At 45.6% G+C, this 15,697-nt stretch overlaps 1 protein-coding gene across 1 annotated transcript in view; it reads left to right on the top strand.

The window, feature by feature from the left end:
• The window catches only part of LOC122405117 (dynein axonemal heavy chain 2), a 50,670-nt gene that overhangs the window by 18,122 nt on the left and 16,851 nt on the right, over nucleotides 1–15,697 (top strand). The window contains exons 17-37 of the mRNA XM_043409629.1: nucleotides 134–261; nucleotides 408–526; nucleotides 622–736; nucleotides 793–926; nucleotides 979–1,172; nucleotides 1,371–1,599; nucleotides 1,803–1,954; nucleotides 2,027–2,277; nucleotides 3,018–3,238; nucleotides 3,317–3,431; nucleotides 4,575–4,746; nucleotides 6,513–6,688; nucleotides 7,440–7,602; nucleotides 10,647–10,871; nucleotides 11,439–11,727; nucleotides 11,984–12,121; nucleotides 13,020–13,190; nucleotides 14,053–14,344; nucleotides 14,439–14,530; nucleotides 14,950–15,153; nucleotides 15,301–15,506. Coding sequence (XP_043265564.1) covers nucleotides 134–261; nucleotides 408–526; nucleotides 622–736; nucleotides 793–926; nucleotides 979–1,172; nucleotides 1,371–1,599; nucleotides 1,803–1,954; nucleotides 2,027–2,277; nucleotides 3,018–3,238; nucleotides 3,317–3,431; nucleotides 4,575–4,746; nucleotides 6,513–6,688; nucleotides 7,440–7,602; nucleotides 10,647–10,871; nucleotides 11,439–11,727; nucleotides 11,984–12,121; nucleotides 13,020–13,190; nucleotides 14,053–14,344; nucleotides 14,439–14,530; nucleotides 14,950–15,153; nucleotides 15,301–15,506 — 3,786 coding nt within the window. The remainder of the gene's footprint in view (nucleotides 1–133; nucleotides 262–407; nucleotides 527–621; nucleotides 737–792; nucleotides 927–978; nucleotides 1,173–1,370; nucleotides 1,600–1,802; nucleotides 1,955–2,026; nucleotides 2,278–3,017; nucleotides 3,239–3,316; nucleotides 3,432–4,574; nucleotides 4,747–6,512; nucleotides 6,689–7,439; nucleotides 7,603–10,646; nucleotides 10,872–11,438; nucleotides 11,728–11,983; nucleotides 12,122–13,019; nucleotides 13,191–14,052; nucleotides 14,345–14,438; nucleotides 14,531–14,949; nucleotides 15,154–15,300; nucleotides 15,507–15,697) is intronic.

A 15,697-nucleotide genomic window follows, 5' to 3' on the forward strand; every position in this document is an offset into this window, starting at 1 on the left:
TTCTTAGTCGTTCGTCTACGTCCATAGACTCGATCCGAAAGCTCCAGCCCGTCCAGCGAGTCGTCGTAAATTTTTTCGTCGAGTATTCCCGAGTTTAGCGGCGAGTGGCAAACGTAAATTTATTCGTTCGCAGAATATCGAGGGAACCGACGGACCTGATCAGTATGCAATACTCAATGCAGTTGTACGAGAGACTCACCGCCGAGATTCCGAAAGAGGAGGAGGAATTCCCGAAGATCCACGAGCAACACCAGACCCTGGGTAAACCTTTAAACGTTCCTCCGTTTTCGTCGAAAACCGAGGGGATCGATACCCCACGCGAGAGAAAATACCAGGTCACTTCTCCGAGAGACGTTTAATTGTTGTTCTTCTCACCCTCCCCCTCCCTATCCTCGATTCCGTTGCAGAGAAGTACGAGGTGACTCTGACGTTCGACTTCAGAAGGAAATTGAACCACGTAAAGCCTTCGTGGGCCGCATACTTAGAATTGCTTGCTAAATGCGAAGTCATGCTGGCGGAGAAGAAGGCAAGCCTTTATGTCTTTCGTTTGTTCGTTAAGAGCAAACTTTATCTATCTGAAAATAAAATATTTAACAGAATTTGGTTAATTGTTGATTCCAGGATGAGTTCAAGGGAATTTTGTTGCAAGATGCTCTGATGTTCAAAGACGAAGTCACGGCCCTGGTGGGTAAATTCGCCGACGTTGGTCCCTTCACGTCCGATTGGACGGTGAAAGGTAAAAATGGTACCCGTTACGGTACAGTTCTGTGTATTAATTATTCAACGACGCAGACGCCTTCAGCTGGATAGACCTACTTCGAAGAGAGATCCACACTCTGAAGAGCAGGGAGAGAAAACTGAAGTCGCAGCTGTTGACGTTTGGCATCAACCATCCGGACAACGTCGAGCTGATACAGCTGGAAAAGGTAAACGAGACGCCGCTAGTTCCCGAACTTGTGCACGAGTACTCGTTTGCAGGATCTGACGGCCATCGAGCTGGTGTGGCAAATCACCGACGAGTGGTGCGAGGCTTGGGACAGATACAGGACCGACAACTTTTGGGACATCAATATGGAGGAAATGGAGGATACTGCGAACGTCCTGTTCAGGAAGTTGACCCGCCTCAGCAGAGAGCTTAGGGAGAAGAATTGGGAGATCCTCGAGTATTCAAGGTGATCATTGATCACAGTCCCTAAAAAGAGTATTGCTTGATTCTTGAAAACCGAGACAGAGATCCTGAACCTCTATCAAGCGGAGGACATCGACCAAGTTGACAAGTTTCCTGATATTCAGAAATACTCCAGCTCCTTTTCCAGGAGATTCTTCCAATCTTGACTCGACAATTACAGAAGCGACGGAAACTGTTGCAGGATGCAAGTGGACAAGTTCAGACGCACTCTTCCGTTGATCACCGACCTGAAGAACCCGGCGATGAGGCCTCGACACTGGTCCAAGCTCAAAGAAACTATCGGCCGGGACTTCGACGAGACGTCAGAGACATTCACCCTGGAGCTAATTGCCGAGATGCAGCTGCAGAATTTCGCAGAACAGATCGGCGAGATTTCGAACGCAGCCACGATGGAACTGGCCATCGAACTTGTTAGTAAACGGTGCACCGATATCGGTGAATTAGTTTGTGCAATTGTTTGTGGAATGGGTATGGCTAACATCGGAGAGTTCGAGGAGAACTTAGGGTCCACTAAGGCAATCCTTGGGGCGTCCTCGAACAAAAAGCTTGCCAGATCGTGTTTACAGGTGTCTAACACAATTTCTGCTTCATTTTTTATTGTCGTGAATCCTAGGGTCTGAAACAAATTCGCGAGGTTTGGAAAACCATGCCAATAGACATGGTGCCTTACAAAGACAGAGGTATGTACAAGCTGGTGTCCACAGAGGACATAATGCAAGTGCTGGACGAGCAGCAGGTCCAACTTTCAGCGATGAAAACAACCAGGTTCTGTAGATGTATCCTAAAACTGATCTGCTTTATGGTTCGATGATCTACGGTTCAACTGTTGCGATACAGGTTCGTCGAACCGTTCGCTGATGAGGTCGATTATTGGGAACGAACGCTGTCTGCCGTGGGCGAGATCCTCGAGATGACTCTGGTGATTCAACGGGGTTACATCTACATGGACAATATATTCACCACGGAAGACATCAGGAAGCAGCTGCCTAAGGAAACTCACAACTACGACAAGCTGACGAATCAGTGGACCGAAATCACGTCGCGGATGGCGTCGCGAGCTTTGGCGCTGCCTGCCACGCACGATCCGCGTACGTGTCTTTGAGAAAATAAACAGACCGGAAGCTACTTAACCCTTCGCCTGGAGAAACTGCTAAACCATACGGGAAAACTATCAGAACTATCGAATATAACTTAATATAGTCGAATAAACTTGAGACACCATGATAATTAACATTTTGACTGCCACGACATCCGTATATGGGCGACAGAACTTTTAACGGTGGAATTGGAACAATTAATTCTCAAGTTGAAACGTTAAAGAAAATAAATTTGTACAGGGTTCATAAATTTTAGCGAAATTACGAAAGCAAGTGCTACGACAAGTTTGAAGTTGTGTAGTTTATAATTGCCTAAAATGAAAGCGTTGGTCTCGTAAACGATTTTACGGTTTTAGACCGGCAGCCGACGTGTTAATAAGGATTATTTTATCGTGGTTCTCACTTAACGAATTTAAGGATTTGATGGGTGCAGCATCTTTCGCGACACTCTAATGCCTCGAAAAATGGTCGGGACGTAAAATACGCGCATATGCATCGTAATACGCGCGGGGGGGATAGACGCTTGTAATATCCATGCAATTCTGTCGGGAACGAGAAGGAAAAGGGAGAAGAAAATGTAGATAGCTTCGTTGTTGGCTGGTTGGAGGGAAAAGATAAAAGAACCCGGCTCGTCGACACGACGGTCGCGCTGTAAAATAATGTAAATCCGGTCTACCGGAAGAATTGCATTTTTTCTTCGCTCCGTACCCATCCCTGACGCTTTCCTCCAGCGGGGCTGCTCGAAGTTCTGAATAAAATCAACGATAGCCTGGAGTTGATGCAACGAGCCCTCGAACAGTACCTCGAAACCAAACGAAACGTCTTCCCGAGGTTCTACTTCATCTCCAACGACGATCTGCTGGAGATCCTCGGGAACGCGAAGAAACCGGAAATGATACAACCTCACGTCAAGAAACTGTTCGAAAATATCAAGTCCCTGGCTTTTGGTAAAGTACGTCTATCGATCGATCGATAAAAATTTATTCCTATTAATTTTAATCGTAAACTGAAACTCTTTGCAATCTTCCAGTCTCTTGCTGGGAAACAATTGGCCTACGGAATGGCTTCCAGCGAGGGGGAGACCGTCGACTTCACGCAACCGGTTGTCGTGGAGAATCAAGTCGAAAAATGGCTCTGTGACATTGGCAAGTCCAATAACAAAATTAAATAGAGATATAATCGTTACTCTAGGTCGTTGTAAGGGGGCAGTTAAAGAAGTATATTTCTTTTTTGTTCAAGTACCTATGGAACTTTATTAGGTAACCGTTTAGTTGTCTTAAATTGAAATTAACTACCAATGACGTACACGACGACCCCCCCATTAAACAATTCGGAATTAAATCGAATAACTTCATAGAATTAAACGCTCCGCGCTCTGGCCGTCAGCTCCAGCGCTAAGTAAATTTAGAATTCATCGGGACTAAAATTTAGCGAGAAATTTCGTCCGACAGACACAGACGGTGAAGTTCGTAGGGGGGGGAAAAAAAAGGAAGCTAAAGACTTCCAGACCTTTGCCCCGCCTCGACCCCTCCCGATCCCTCAAACGCTCATTCGTTGCATCCCCCGTCGAAAATCCGATTTCACCCCGTGCAACCTGTCCCAGCAGGCGTATCCCACCGCCGGGGGGGAAAAAAAGGGTTAACGCGTTTCGTTCTCGTCCTTTCATCCCCTATTTTTAAAGAACCTCCTTCCGGGTCCAGCGACAAATGTAGAGTGGAACTACCGGAGGGGCTAAGTGCCGAGTAATAGTTTCCTAATCGCGAAAAAGAAACATTATTTAATTCCCTGTCGCTGCTACCACGCGTTAATATTTTAAAGTAACAAAGTTTCAAAATTTAAACGTGTTGCACGTTACATGATATTTGCAAATTTTATACTTTTCGAACGAGGACACTTCCTCCTTCTTTGAAAAAAATATGCTTGGAGGGAACCCAAGATTGCTTCTTCACGAGGAAACTTCATGACACATTGCTCTTTCCCAAAGTTGTCTACAATGACTCGTCTCACCTAATTATTGAACAATCCCCCACAGATTCTGGTTTCCTTCACACCTCGAAAGTAATTTCCCTTGCAATTTCTTATTAAATCACGAGAAAATGTCATACGTTTTAAACAAATTCCTCTCTCCGAGACTATTGTCGCTCCAACTCGATTTTGGCGTCTGGTCCCCCGGATATTTCAGCTATATGTTTTTGCAACGCGATTTGTGAGGGGCGGGAGAGGCGGGGTGAACGGTTGACCAGGAAATGGCAGTGGAAAAAAATTGCCGTACCGTGTCGCAATTGCAGAAACCGCGATGAGGACGAGCCTGCGCGACATGTTGAGGCAGTGTCGGTTGGCGCTGCGAAAAATGACCGCGAGACGCGACAGGTGGGTGAAAGAGTGGCCGAGCCAGCCAGGAATTACGTCCACTCAGATCCAGTGGACGGCCGACTGCACCCGCGCCCTGCTGCACTGCAGGTGAGCGCCGCCCCCGCTGTATGCGAAAATTTAGCGACGTTAGTTACAGCAACGAGATAGGGTTGAGGGCCGAAGACGAGGGTTCGCCCGGAAGGGGGTTGAAACGAGCGAGGGAGAACTGAATCCACTCCAGAGGACCCCCAAAGGCTGTTCGCTAGCGATGCCTAGCGATGGGATCAACCACCTCACAAACTACAACCATTGATCCATTCTATGGTCAACGATAAAAATTTACTACTTTCGAATAGACACAAATATATTTTGTTCGGACAGCTTGGTACAACTGATGACATAATGGGGGTTCTTCGAGAGTCGGGATTAGGTTCGGTGACAGTCTAGAGAATTACTATACAAAGTGTTTGTATCGTTGCTGGTAATGGTAACACTAATTGAAAGGAAACTGTAATTTAACCCTTAAGTGGACTCTCGATCTCAAAGTTACTTTACTTAATGGTGATTTTTACCAATCTGGTGAATGGAAATCAACTAAACTTTAAAGCACTCAAAAAATAATGAACTAATGGAGGATTACTTGATACACTTGATAGGGTTGATGTAACTGTCAACACAGCGGATTGCAATAAAAATACGAGTACTGTGCATTCTCGAGAACTTGGCTAGTGGGACGGTATTTCTCTTGCTCCACTCATCGTCACGTCAGCCAATAGGGCCCGTGGGCTCGTCAATCGCTAAACTATAATAGGGGGGCGTCAATCAGACCCGCATTCCTTTCGGTTGGCAACTTCTCGCGGAGGATGCAGTATGTCATTGGATTGATCCCATCGCTAGTAGACAGCCCGAGAGGGAAGAACGGAGCGAAGACGCGCGTAGCAGGGTCTGGTTGGATGCTGGGAGAAAGTGGGAGTCAGGGGGTAGGGGGAGATCGCGGATAGAGGGACACGGTAACTCTAATAAGGGGAATTTTGCATATTCTGCCTCTCGTGCTGCGATCCAGCCACACCGCCCAGGGTATGCGCCCCCGTCCTCCCTCGTTTGCATATACTAGCCGTACTGCGAATAATTTAACCCACACCCGTCTATATCCCTGGTACCTAGCCGGGAGAAAATCCCTCCGTCCCGGGACCCTGTTCTAACGTTCTCGTAACGGGAGAGTTGAAGGGGTACACCGTTGTGCACCCTGCGCTCGCCACAAGCGTCTCTCGGTTACCACCAAAGGGGGAGGGGGTGGGTTCCAGCGCGAGCAACCGAGGGAAAAGAAATAAAAGGATATAGAGGTGTCGGACAAAGAGGCTGATTATGCCGTCGAGGGAGAATGGCCGTGTGCGCACCGGTGGTAAAAATTTCTACGCCCCGAGCTTCAGCCGCGGAACGAGCGGGCTAAATGTCCCGAGCCCAACCCGGAGAGGGCGGATGTTTGAGAACGTTGGCCACTTTTTGCGGAGGAATTAGAGGATTAGAAGTGCTGGCAATTAGAGGCTTTTTCGGTGGAGATCTGGTGTAACGTACAGGGTAATTGAAAGTTGGGAAAGGGGACGCGGCGTTGGGACCTTCGTTATCCGAACTCCGGGCGAGCGGATTTTTTTTAACGGAGCCACGATAATCTTTTTAACGTTACTTCTCGCGCGGGACCAAATGGTCGAAGCGCTCTTCGCAAGGCGATGTAGGATAATCTTTTCGACGTTGTTTTCGTAGAGGGTGTCGCTGTATGCTTCGAACGTATTTTAGCACTCGGTCGTGTAAACTGTATAGTTTGGTACTTCAAAAGCGAAAATAATTAAAATGATTCGATTGCTTGTTCGTCAAAGTCTGTTGGACTCGAGGAAACCGATGAAGAAGCTCCGGAAGCGACAGAACCAGGCGCTGAGCAAGTACTCCGAGGCGATCAGGGGCGAGCTGAGCCACCTGGATCGGCTGAAGTTCAAAGCCATCGTGGTGATCGAGATACACGCGAGGGACGTTATCGAGAAGATGTACAGAGCGAGTAAGCGAACCGAGCGTTTATCCGATTTTCAACCTAGTCAGCTTATCCCGGTCGTTGTAATTTTTCCGTCCACGACCCTAACTCCCGAGCACCGAGGCCCTTTTCTTTGTCCATTCGCGGTCCGATCTCGCCAGCGAGTACAGCTGCCGGCAATAAATTATGGGTTTTATGGGATTTGGCCAGACATTTGCCTTGTTATGACGTTACAACGACGAGCAAACGCGGTTCCACGGTTAAGGGCGAGGGAGGGGGAGAGGGATCGTGGGTGTGCAGCGATCCCGCGGGATCCCTCGTAAATTCATCTCCCCCGTATTGGGTCGAAAATAGATGAACGACCGGACAGATAGGGGCTGGACGGCGTGTATTATCCCTGTAACCCTGGAAACAATTTGCCGCGGACGGGGGACAAACATTGCTAAGTGAACAGGTACAATATTTGCCGATCGTTGCTGTAACATATTTGGCAAATGCTCGCGTCACCGGAGCTCCCGATTTATCGGGAACGAAAATCTGTCGCCTGTTAACGCGATCGATTTGGATTAAACTAATACAGAAAGGGGTGGAAGGTGTATTCGATGCCCCATCGCGTGAAGAACAATTCTGCGACACGCGTGTTAAGCTACTGAATCCATCTTGATATTTCTGTTTTATTTCTCTTCAATTTCTGACAAGACTGAATATCGTTGAGAAATTGTAGGAGACCTAGATGTAGAAAACTGAAGCAACTATACCAAATTAACCGTCGTTTCAGATTGCAAAGACGTGTCTGCTTTCGAGTGGCTATCGCAGCTACGATTTTACTGGGACAAAGACATCGACGACTGTATCGTCTGGCAAACTAACACACATTTCGTCTATGGTTACGAGTACCTTGGGAATACCGGACGTTTGGTGATAACGCCGCTCACGGATCGGTAAGCGATCGACCTATTTTTCTTTAAAACGTTGGACGAAGATAAATAACACTTGCTTCGACCAAAGATAAGCGATATAAATAATATTCCTCGACCATTTGGAACTGTACTATTTTGGTATCGAAGAGCGTTCCAAAAGAAAAGGGTAACTATTTTACATTAAGAAAGTGAAGACAACCAGAAAAATGTCCAGATGTAGGGTAAAAACTAAACAAAAAACGAAGGATAAATATTTTTGGTAGGGGGCTTCGTTTTAGAGAAAGTTGATTTTTAAAACTTCTGGGGCGTGTAACTCGACGAACGTGTCTGACTATTATGTGTTATTTCTACTTGCAGAAAACATCTGAAAGCATTCTATTTAATTAGAACCACTCAAGACAGATAATACCATATCTCAGTATTGCATACAGGAATGGGAATGATTTATACTATAATAATTTTCTAACCTGATTTTCTCGAAAACGGAGAATCATATTAAAAATTTCTATTCCACATTTTCGACGTATTTTTGCACAAGGAATCAACCTACATCCGATTGAACTACCTATCTCTATCCATACTGTATATACAAGCCCTCGAATCGTCCCAAATCGTATTGGTGCCCCAAAAGTAACCCAGTCCACTTTTTCTCAAAAACGAAGGATCGTACTAAAAATTTCTATCCTACACTTTCGACGTATTTTTGTACAAGGAATCAAACTACACTCGATAGTGCCACCTGTCTTCACAATACCTGCACGTACAGCCCCTGAAACCGCCACCTACAGAGTTGACAATGCGAAACGGGGTCACGCGTGAAAGCGATTCCCATTAGAAACGCGCGTACCGTTCGGGGGCGAGTTACATGCAAGTCGATAGGAGGTAATTAGGTCAGTGGTCGCGACGATTGCCAACACCGCGCGAGATTACAATTACAACCGATCACACCCTCTCTCGCCAGCCTGTGTCCCGTTCCGTTACGCCCACCGTCGAAATATTAACTTCGTTACGGCTAATGGTATAAAGCATACGCGAAACCTGCTGCAATTCGACGCTAAATTGGCTCCAAGTTCGCCGCGTCCCGGAATCGTATACCGTTCGCGCGGAACCACGGCCACCCTTTGCTCGACAAAGCGTCATAACGAGCCGGGGATCGAGGGTCGCCGAAATCAACGGTGGCTGCAATCAACGCTCGTTGACAATTGACTGGATCCTCGTCGCCGAGAGGAACCTTGAATCTTAAAAAATCCCAAACGCAACTTCGACAGGTTTTGTGGCTGGTAAACGCAATCTGAGCTAATCGATGTGGATTCGACCGGGTGTCCGGGACGCTCGAAACTTTGCGGACGCAACTTCGTCTTCGTCGTAAGAGGGGGAGGAAGAAGCGCGCGATGACAAATTTTAGGGGTCCCCGAGGGGGACGTAATTAACGTTAATCAACAGTCCTGGAACTCGAGCCGCGGCGGAAGATGAGATCTTCGGGGAGACACTGATCCGACTTCGTCGATTACTGCCACGAACCTCCTAGGACCGAATTTCAACACTCGATCGGGAAAGTGATACTCGTGGAGGAGGACTTGGGGTGTCCTTTAGAATTTCAGAACCGTGAGTCTTAAGAATGATGAAGCACGGGCACGCTTGTCTCTGGCCCGCCTGAACTGAATAACCCCGTTCTTACGGGCAATCGAGAGGATAAAGCGAACTTAAAATATGAATTGAATACCGTAAAGTCGGTCTGATATACGATTCTCATAGCTGTAATATGACTCGTTTGAGCTGAAAAATCACCCAAAAAGACCTTTGTACAATTCTATGGAGTCGTAAAACCTTGACCTGGCTTTGCAAACGCAATTTTCACGGAGCTAAACCAGAGAGTGTACAAGGTTGCTGGCGACACACACCGTGCACATCGTTTCGGACACGATACAATCTCGTGGCCGATTTTGAGAGCAGTTTGCTCGACGAAACATCAAAGGAAGCTGACAGGAGGGGGGTGCAGAGGATACCAAACGGTATCTACGACGATACTTAACCGGTGGTATCGATTTAATCGCGATAAAAGGCTGCCACCGGCGCCCCTCTAATTTATGGACAGGGGCCCGGCCGTCTCGATACATTTGTTCCAGGTCGGGAGTTTGTCTTGCGAGAAGAAGAACGCGACGACCCCTTCCACCATTCTTTCCCGCGCGCCAAGGGAGTCTCAATTCCACGTAGTGCGTCACACCCTTCCCATCCCCGTCGACGACGCGCCCCGTTGGAAACGGATTAAACGCCGAATCGTGGCGTGTCTGAGGCCACGGAAGATTAGGGGGGAGCGAGCTTTCTTACTGGAACAGGACGATCGATCGGTCTGGGAATCGAAGCTTCCGGAATTACGCAGTTGTCCCGTGTTTTTCCCGCCGGAACTGCATTCCGGAACGGCGGTCTGGTGAAACAGGGACGACCAAGGATCGCGTTTATCCGTACGATCGAGAATCGATGCTCGGGATCAGAGTTTCTCAACATTTTATGGATCGTCTCCCCCTACTGGATTTTATTTATCCAACGATCGAGTCGTTCTACTTCGAAAACTTGATTGAACAAAAAAATGTTTCGAACAGGGAGTGAAACGATTTGATGCAAAATTTGAATTTTGGAACGCAAAATTATTTCCCTCGTATTATATATATTCTACTAAAATATTTTACAGCCACGCGGAAGGCATTAATTTCTTCCGGGCACTTGGTATAATTTCCCCCCCGTTTCGCATAATTATTCTTTCCGTTCTCCACAATTACGTTCATAGATCATTATTTACTGAAGGGGATTGAAATCACGTTGTGAATAAACGTCGAGCGTGCAGGGGCTGTAACGAGTTTTCATAATCTTTTACAAGCGAGCAATTATTCCGATTGTCGTTTTAACAATTCTACGTTAATGTTATGTGGATTATTATTTTTTGAAGGGGAAACGTTCTTAATAAATATCAAACTAGCAGGGACTTTAATGAATTTTAAATCGACATTTTAACCTTTAGCGTCTACTTGGTGACGTATTGGTCACTGATGGTAATTCTTTGGTGACAGATGTTACATTACCCTGACCACCGCTCTCCACTTGTATCGAGGAGGTAGTCCGAAGGGACCAGCGGGCACAGGGAAAACGGAAACCGTGAAAGATCTTGGAAAAGCCTTGGGATTCAACGTGATCGTGCAGAACTGCTCCGAGGGACTCGATTACAAAAGCATGGGGCGGATGTTCTCCGGCCTTGCTCAAACCGGCGCGTGGGGCTGCTTCGACGAATTTAATCGGTAACTTCACGATTCGGATCACCCATGCATCAAAAACTCTCGATGGACTCTAAAATTCAATGACCAAAAGCGAACATTTTACTGTATTCACACATGTACTGTGCACAGCTGATAAGACGACAAGTGAATGGAATGCAGATACGATTCTTTCGAGCAATGCACGGTACATTCTTCACAAAAATCGAATTCCTATAAACCCACTTTTAATTCACTTACAGACCCCACAGATACTCAAAATGTATATACGACATTTATAGTGATTTTTATAGTGACAACTTTAATTCATTGACCAAGTTTGAGTACCACTTTATCAACGTGACTTGAAATAATTTTCTTTACTATAGATAAAATAGTATTCATCCAGCGGAGGGTTAATATTTCATACCAGGGATCCTCTTTCCTTCCATTTTTTTTTTTTTATCCCGCTCCCCTGGCCTTCTTACGCCCTCCTTTTAATGACCCAACGAATCGCGGGAAGATACTTTGTTAATAAGTCGATGAAAGCTACTTTCCCGGGATTACACGAAGAACAGGGTCCGTTTACTTGTTTCCCCCTCCCAACGACAGCATAAATATCGAGGTGTTATCGGTGGTGGCGCAACAGATACTGTCGATACTCACCGCCCTCTCGCAGAGGCTGAACAGATTCGTATTCGAGGGCTGTGAAATACGGCTGGTGCACACCTGCGGTATCTTCATCACGATGAATCCCGGGTACGCGGGCCGCACCGAACTTCCCGATAATCTGAAATCCATGTTCAGGCCAATCTCGATGATGGTGCCGGACAGCAGCATGATCGCCGAGATCAATTTGTTCGGGGAGGGATTCGAGAACACGCGTGTCCTCGCTAGGAAGGTTATTATTACGGTGTCTCGGGAAATATTGCACGCTTAAAAGCCTTCATTCATCCACGACCAAACATGGAGATGGAGAAAACTCTCATCCATTGGATTCGCTAAGTTATATCACGATTTTTAGTGGGGAAACAGTAGTTTGTTTTCATTTTTGAGTTGGGAGTTCAAATCTAATGAATCGAGCAATATTTTCTGGGACACCCGAATACGAACGATACGGATCGTTAAAAATCGACACAAATTGATTCGATGCGCAGGTTTTCACGCTGTACAGTTTGGCCCAGCAACAACTCAGCAAACAATATCATTATGACTTCGGTCTGAGGGGTATAGTGACGCTGACCAGGTACGCTGGCAGGAAGAAGAGACTCTATCCGAATTTGCCCGACGAGGAGGTAAAATTGAAAGAGTCAAAGCCGTTTTAAGGCTTTGGGGGCTTTCAAAAGACTCGCGATAGCGGCCGTGGGTAGCAATCAGGATAATTGTTCCTTTGGGAACGCGGCTGTAATGCCCGGCGAAATTCCATTAAGATTATTTCATCATTTTCGCGAAACGCAAAGAGGAACTGCGAAACTGAAATGACGCAGAATGTTTCAATCCGTCTTACAATCACGGATCCACGAATTTCTAACCACTGTTACAATAACAGTAATATGTCTTCAGCATACAGAAACTAATTTACGCGTATTCTACTTTAAATACGTTAAATATTATATTTTAATTGTACGAGTATAAAGAATATAGTAGTGAGTTTTCTAGTTACCTTTGATCAGATACAAGTACAAGAAGAATTTAGCAAACGATGGTCCAAAATATGAAAATAAGAGAAGAACGAGTAACATTTTTCGTTCGATAATTGACTGAATACGATTTGGCTGGCGCGTCTGACCATTAACCTGTTTTTCTACTTGCGCCAAAGTCGAAGTCGTACTCTATTGCACGCATACCTCACAAATTCCCAAATTTTCTCGAAAACTCATTCTTTTCTTTTACATATCTTTATTCCCACCCCAACCTGTTTATCGCGATCGATATTTGCGGTAACAAAAGTATAAACTAGTCAATTGAAATTAGCGGACAAGTCTTTTAAATGTTAAATATCGAATGAATATATTGACGAAGCATGACTTTGTTTTAAGTGCACATCGTGTGCATCGTCCCGTTTATTTTCTTCGCCAGTTTCCACTTCGTCACTATCGATTCTTTCGAGGCAGCTACGACTAACCGATCGTGTTTATTTGCTCGCGAGCCGATGTTAGACTACGGAAAAGATTATGGTCCCATCAAACGCAGGTTATCATCCTCGCTATGAAGGATATGAACATCGCCAAACTCACCTCGGACGACTTGCCGCTGTTCCTCGGCATCACCAGCGATCTATTCCCGGACGTGGAGGTGCCTACGGTGGATTACGAGGAAATTATCAGTTATATAACCAAGGAGGCGATCAAATTGAAGCTTCAGGTAATCCTCCGAGTAAACGGGCCTACGATACGATCCGTCCAACCCGAGACGTCTTGATTTTTAAAGAAAATGGACAACATTTTGGAACCTTTCGTCGAGAAAACTATATTTTTATTGAAGTGAAGATATGAATTTTTCTCACGGTGATTGGAGCCCTCTCGAGGGTACATTTTTCTAATTTTTCTTCCGAGAATATTTTCTCAAACTTTCCTGATTACTTTCCCCTAACTAGATCCTAGGTTCTCTATGAAAGTAAATTATTTATAAATATTTATAACAGTGGATCGCGCGCAGGATGTCCCAGGATCGTTAAATAGGGGGAAGACGCCTTTCCTCTACATTTTTTTAAGCAGAATCTGATCAAAGGAAATTTTGTTCTACCGTTCGTAGAATCAAAGGCTTCTTTACTATCCGGTAACCCGAGGTCTCAGAAATTAGGGCTTAACAAATTATCTCCATGAAGCAATTTCTCTTAACGACCAATATCAAGATGATCGAATTAACTCTATGTAGATCGCTGTAAATCAGCTCTTTATAGCCAGTAAAATTATCGTGAGGTCCTAATAGCGCGGATAAAATCATTCGAACCGGAAGTACCACTTGGAGCAATTCGTTTCAGCTGCCAACGATGTTAAAATAGAACTCGAGTCTCTAATGAAATTTTGTATCAGACACGTCTTCTAAATTCCGCGATTCTTCGATGAAATTCTTTCAAAGTCTCGATCGAAGCCCGTAACCGTCGAATCGCGGAAATTTCGCTTCGATTTCAATTTCGGTCCTCCCAGAGGCTGCCATTAGCATCGCAATCTAGCCCCTGCGTGGAACTTCCGTCGTCAGTTTGATGGACTAACATTGTTTACAGCCTATTCCCTTGATACTGACGAAAGTTATCGAGCTGTACGAGACGATGAGTTCGAGACACTCCACCATGATAGTGGGCGAGTCGAATACGGCGAAAACGGTCACGTGGCGGATCCTGCAGAACACTATGACGAGCATGAAGAACGACAAGAAACCGGGCTTCAACGTCGTCTATGTTTATCCGATTAACCCAAAAGCGTTGGGCCTGGGCGAGCTTTACGGCGAGTACAATCTTTCCACCGGCGAATGGCACGACGGCGTCATATCCTCGATCATGCGGAAAACCTGTTCCGGTATCGTCTCTCTTACCCGTTTTGTTTTTCGTACGAATCGTCGCGCCAAAACCCGTTACGGCCAAAGTCCACGGAATCTTGTTACTTTTGACAGACGATACCCCTGCCGAAAAATGGATCCTCTTTGACGGCCCCGTAGACGCTGATTGGATCGAGAACATGAACAGCGTAATGGACGATAACAAGGTGCGTTCTATGTTTACTGTACGCGCGCTGAGGAAGAAACTGGCCGACGATCAAATATCCCAACGTTTATTTAACGAATATTCGAACATTATTCGAGCAACGCTGATAATTATGCAAACGAAACTCCGAAATTTATAATTTGTCAACTCCTGTCCCGGACAATTACTTTTAGGTATTTTAGAGAAATTATTATTTAACTGTAATTCGAATAAAAGTTTTCAGTTCCTCGGAGATTCGTAAATCCCCGATTTTCGAGCATCCAATCGTCTCCAGGCCAGCAATTCTCCCCGGCTACGTTAATTTTCAAAATCCTTCGACCCATAATTCGTCGATCCTCGAATTCCATCGATTCCCGTTTCTCTACGACCCCCGAGGCTTCCTCGTCCTCGTAAATCGTTCGAGAATAAATCCTCCCGCAGGTTTTAACGCTAATAAACAACGACCGTATCACGATGCCCGATCAAGTGTCCCTCCTCTTCGAGGTTCAGGACCTCGCCGTGGCCTCTCCAGCGACGGTATCGCGAGCAGGTATGGTGTACAACGATTACAAAGACCTGGGCTGGACGCCGTACGTGGACTCCTGGTTGCAAAAGTATCAGGCAAAACCGACATTCATGGAGGAGGTAAACAATAGAAGCAACGTAAAAATTACTTTATCAACTACGGAGGAAACATAACGTCATGCAAAATTTAAATTAAAATATAATGACACGCCTGCTAAACGATCATTTTAATTAACATAGGACGTGATTAAAAATTGTTATTTTTAGATGAACTACCTGTTCGGGGAGTACGTGAACGATACTTTGGAGTTCAAACGCAACAGATGCGAAGAACTCGTCCCTGTGCCCGAGCTGAACGCCGTCCAATCGTTGTGCAAGCTTCTGGAAGTATTGGCCACCCCCGAAAATGGGGTGGAATTCACGGGAGACAAGGACGCGTTCGCCGTCATCTGTAAAATGTGGTTTTTTTTCTGGTAAGGGCATAGATCACTCTAAAACACAATCAACGTCGCCCTTAACCCCTTGACGCACGATTTAATTCAAAATAATCGTTCGAATCTATACTATTTAATTTTATTTAAATTTAGTCGTACAAGGAATGGCTGAAGAAGAGAATAGATTTGTTTTATGAATACTTTGTGAATGTAAAAATGTATTGATTTTA

Source organism: Colletes gigas, unplaced genomic scaffold, assembly GCF_013123115.1.
Source record: "Colletes gigas isolate AHSC1104 unplaced genomic scaffold, ASM1312311v1 Colletes_gigas_Sc00004, whole genome shotgun sequence".
In the NCBI taxonomy this organism is placed as follows: Eukaryota; Metazoa; Arthropoda; class Insecta; order Hymenoptera; family Colletidae; genus Colletes; species Colletes gigas.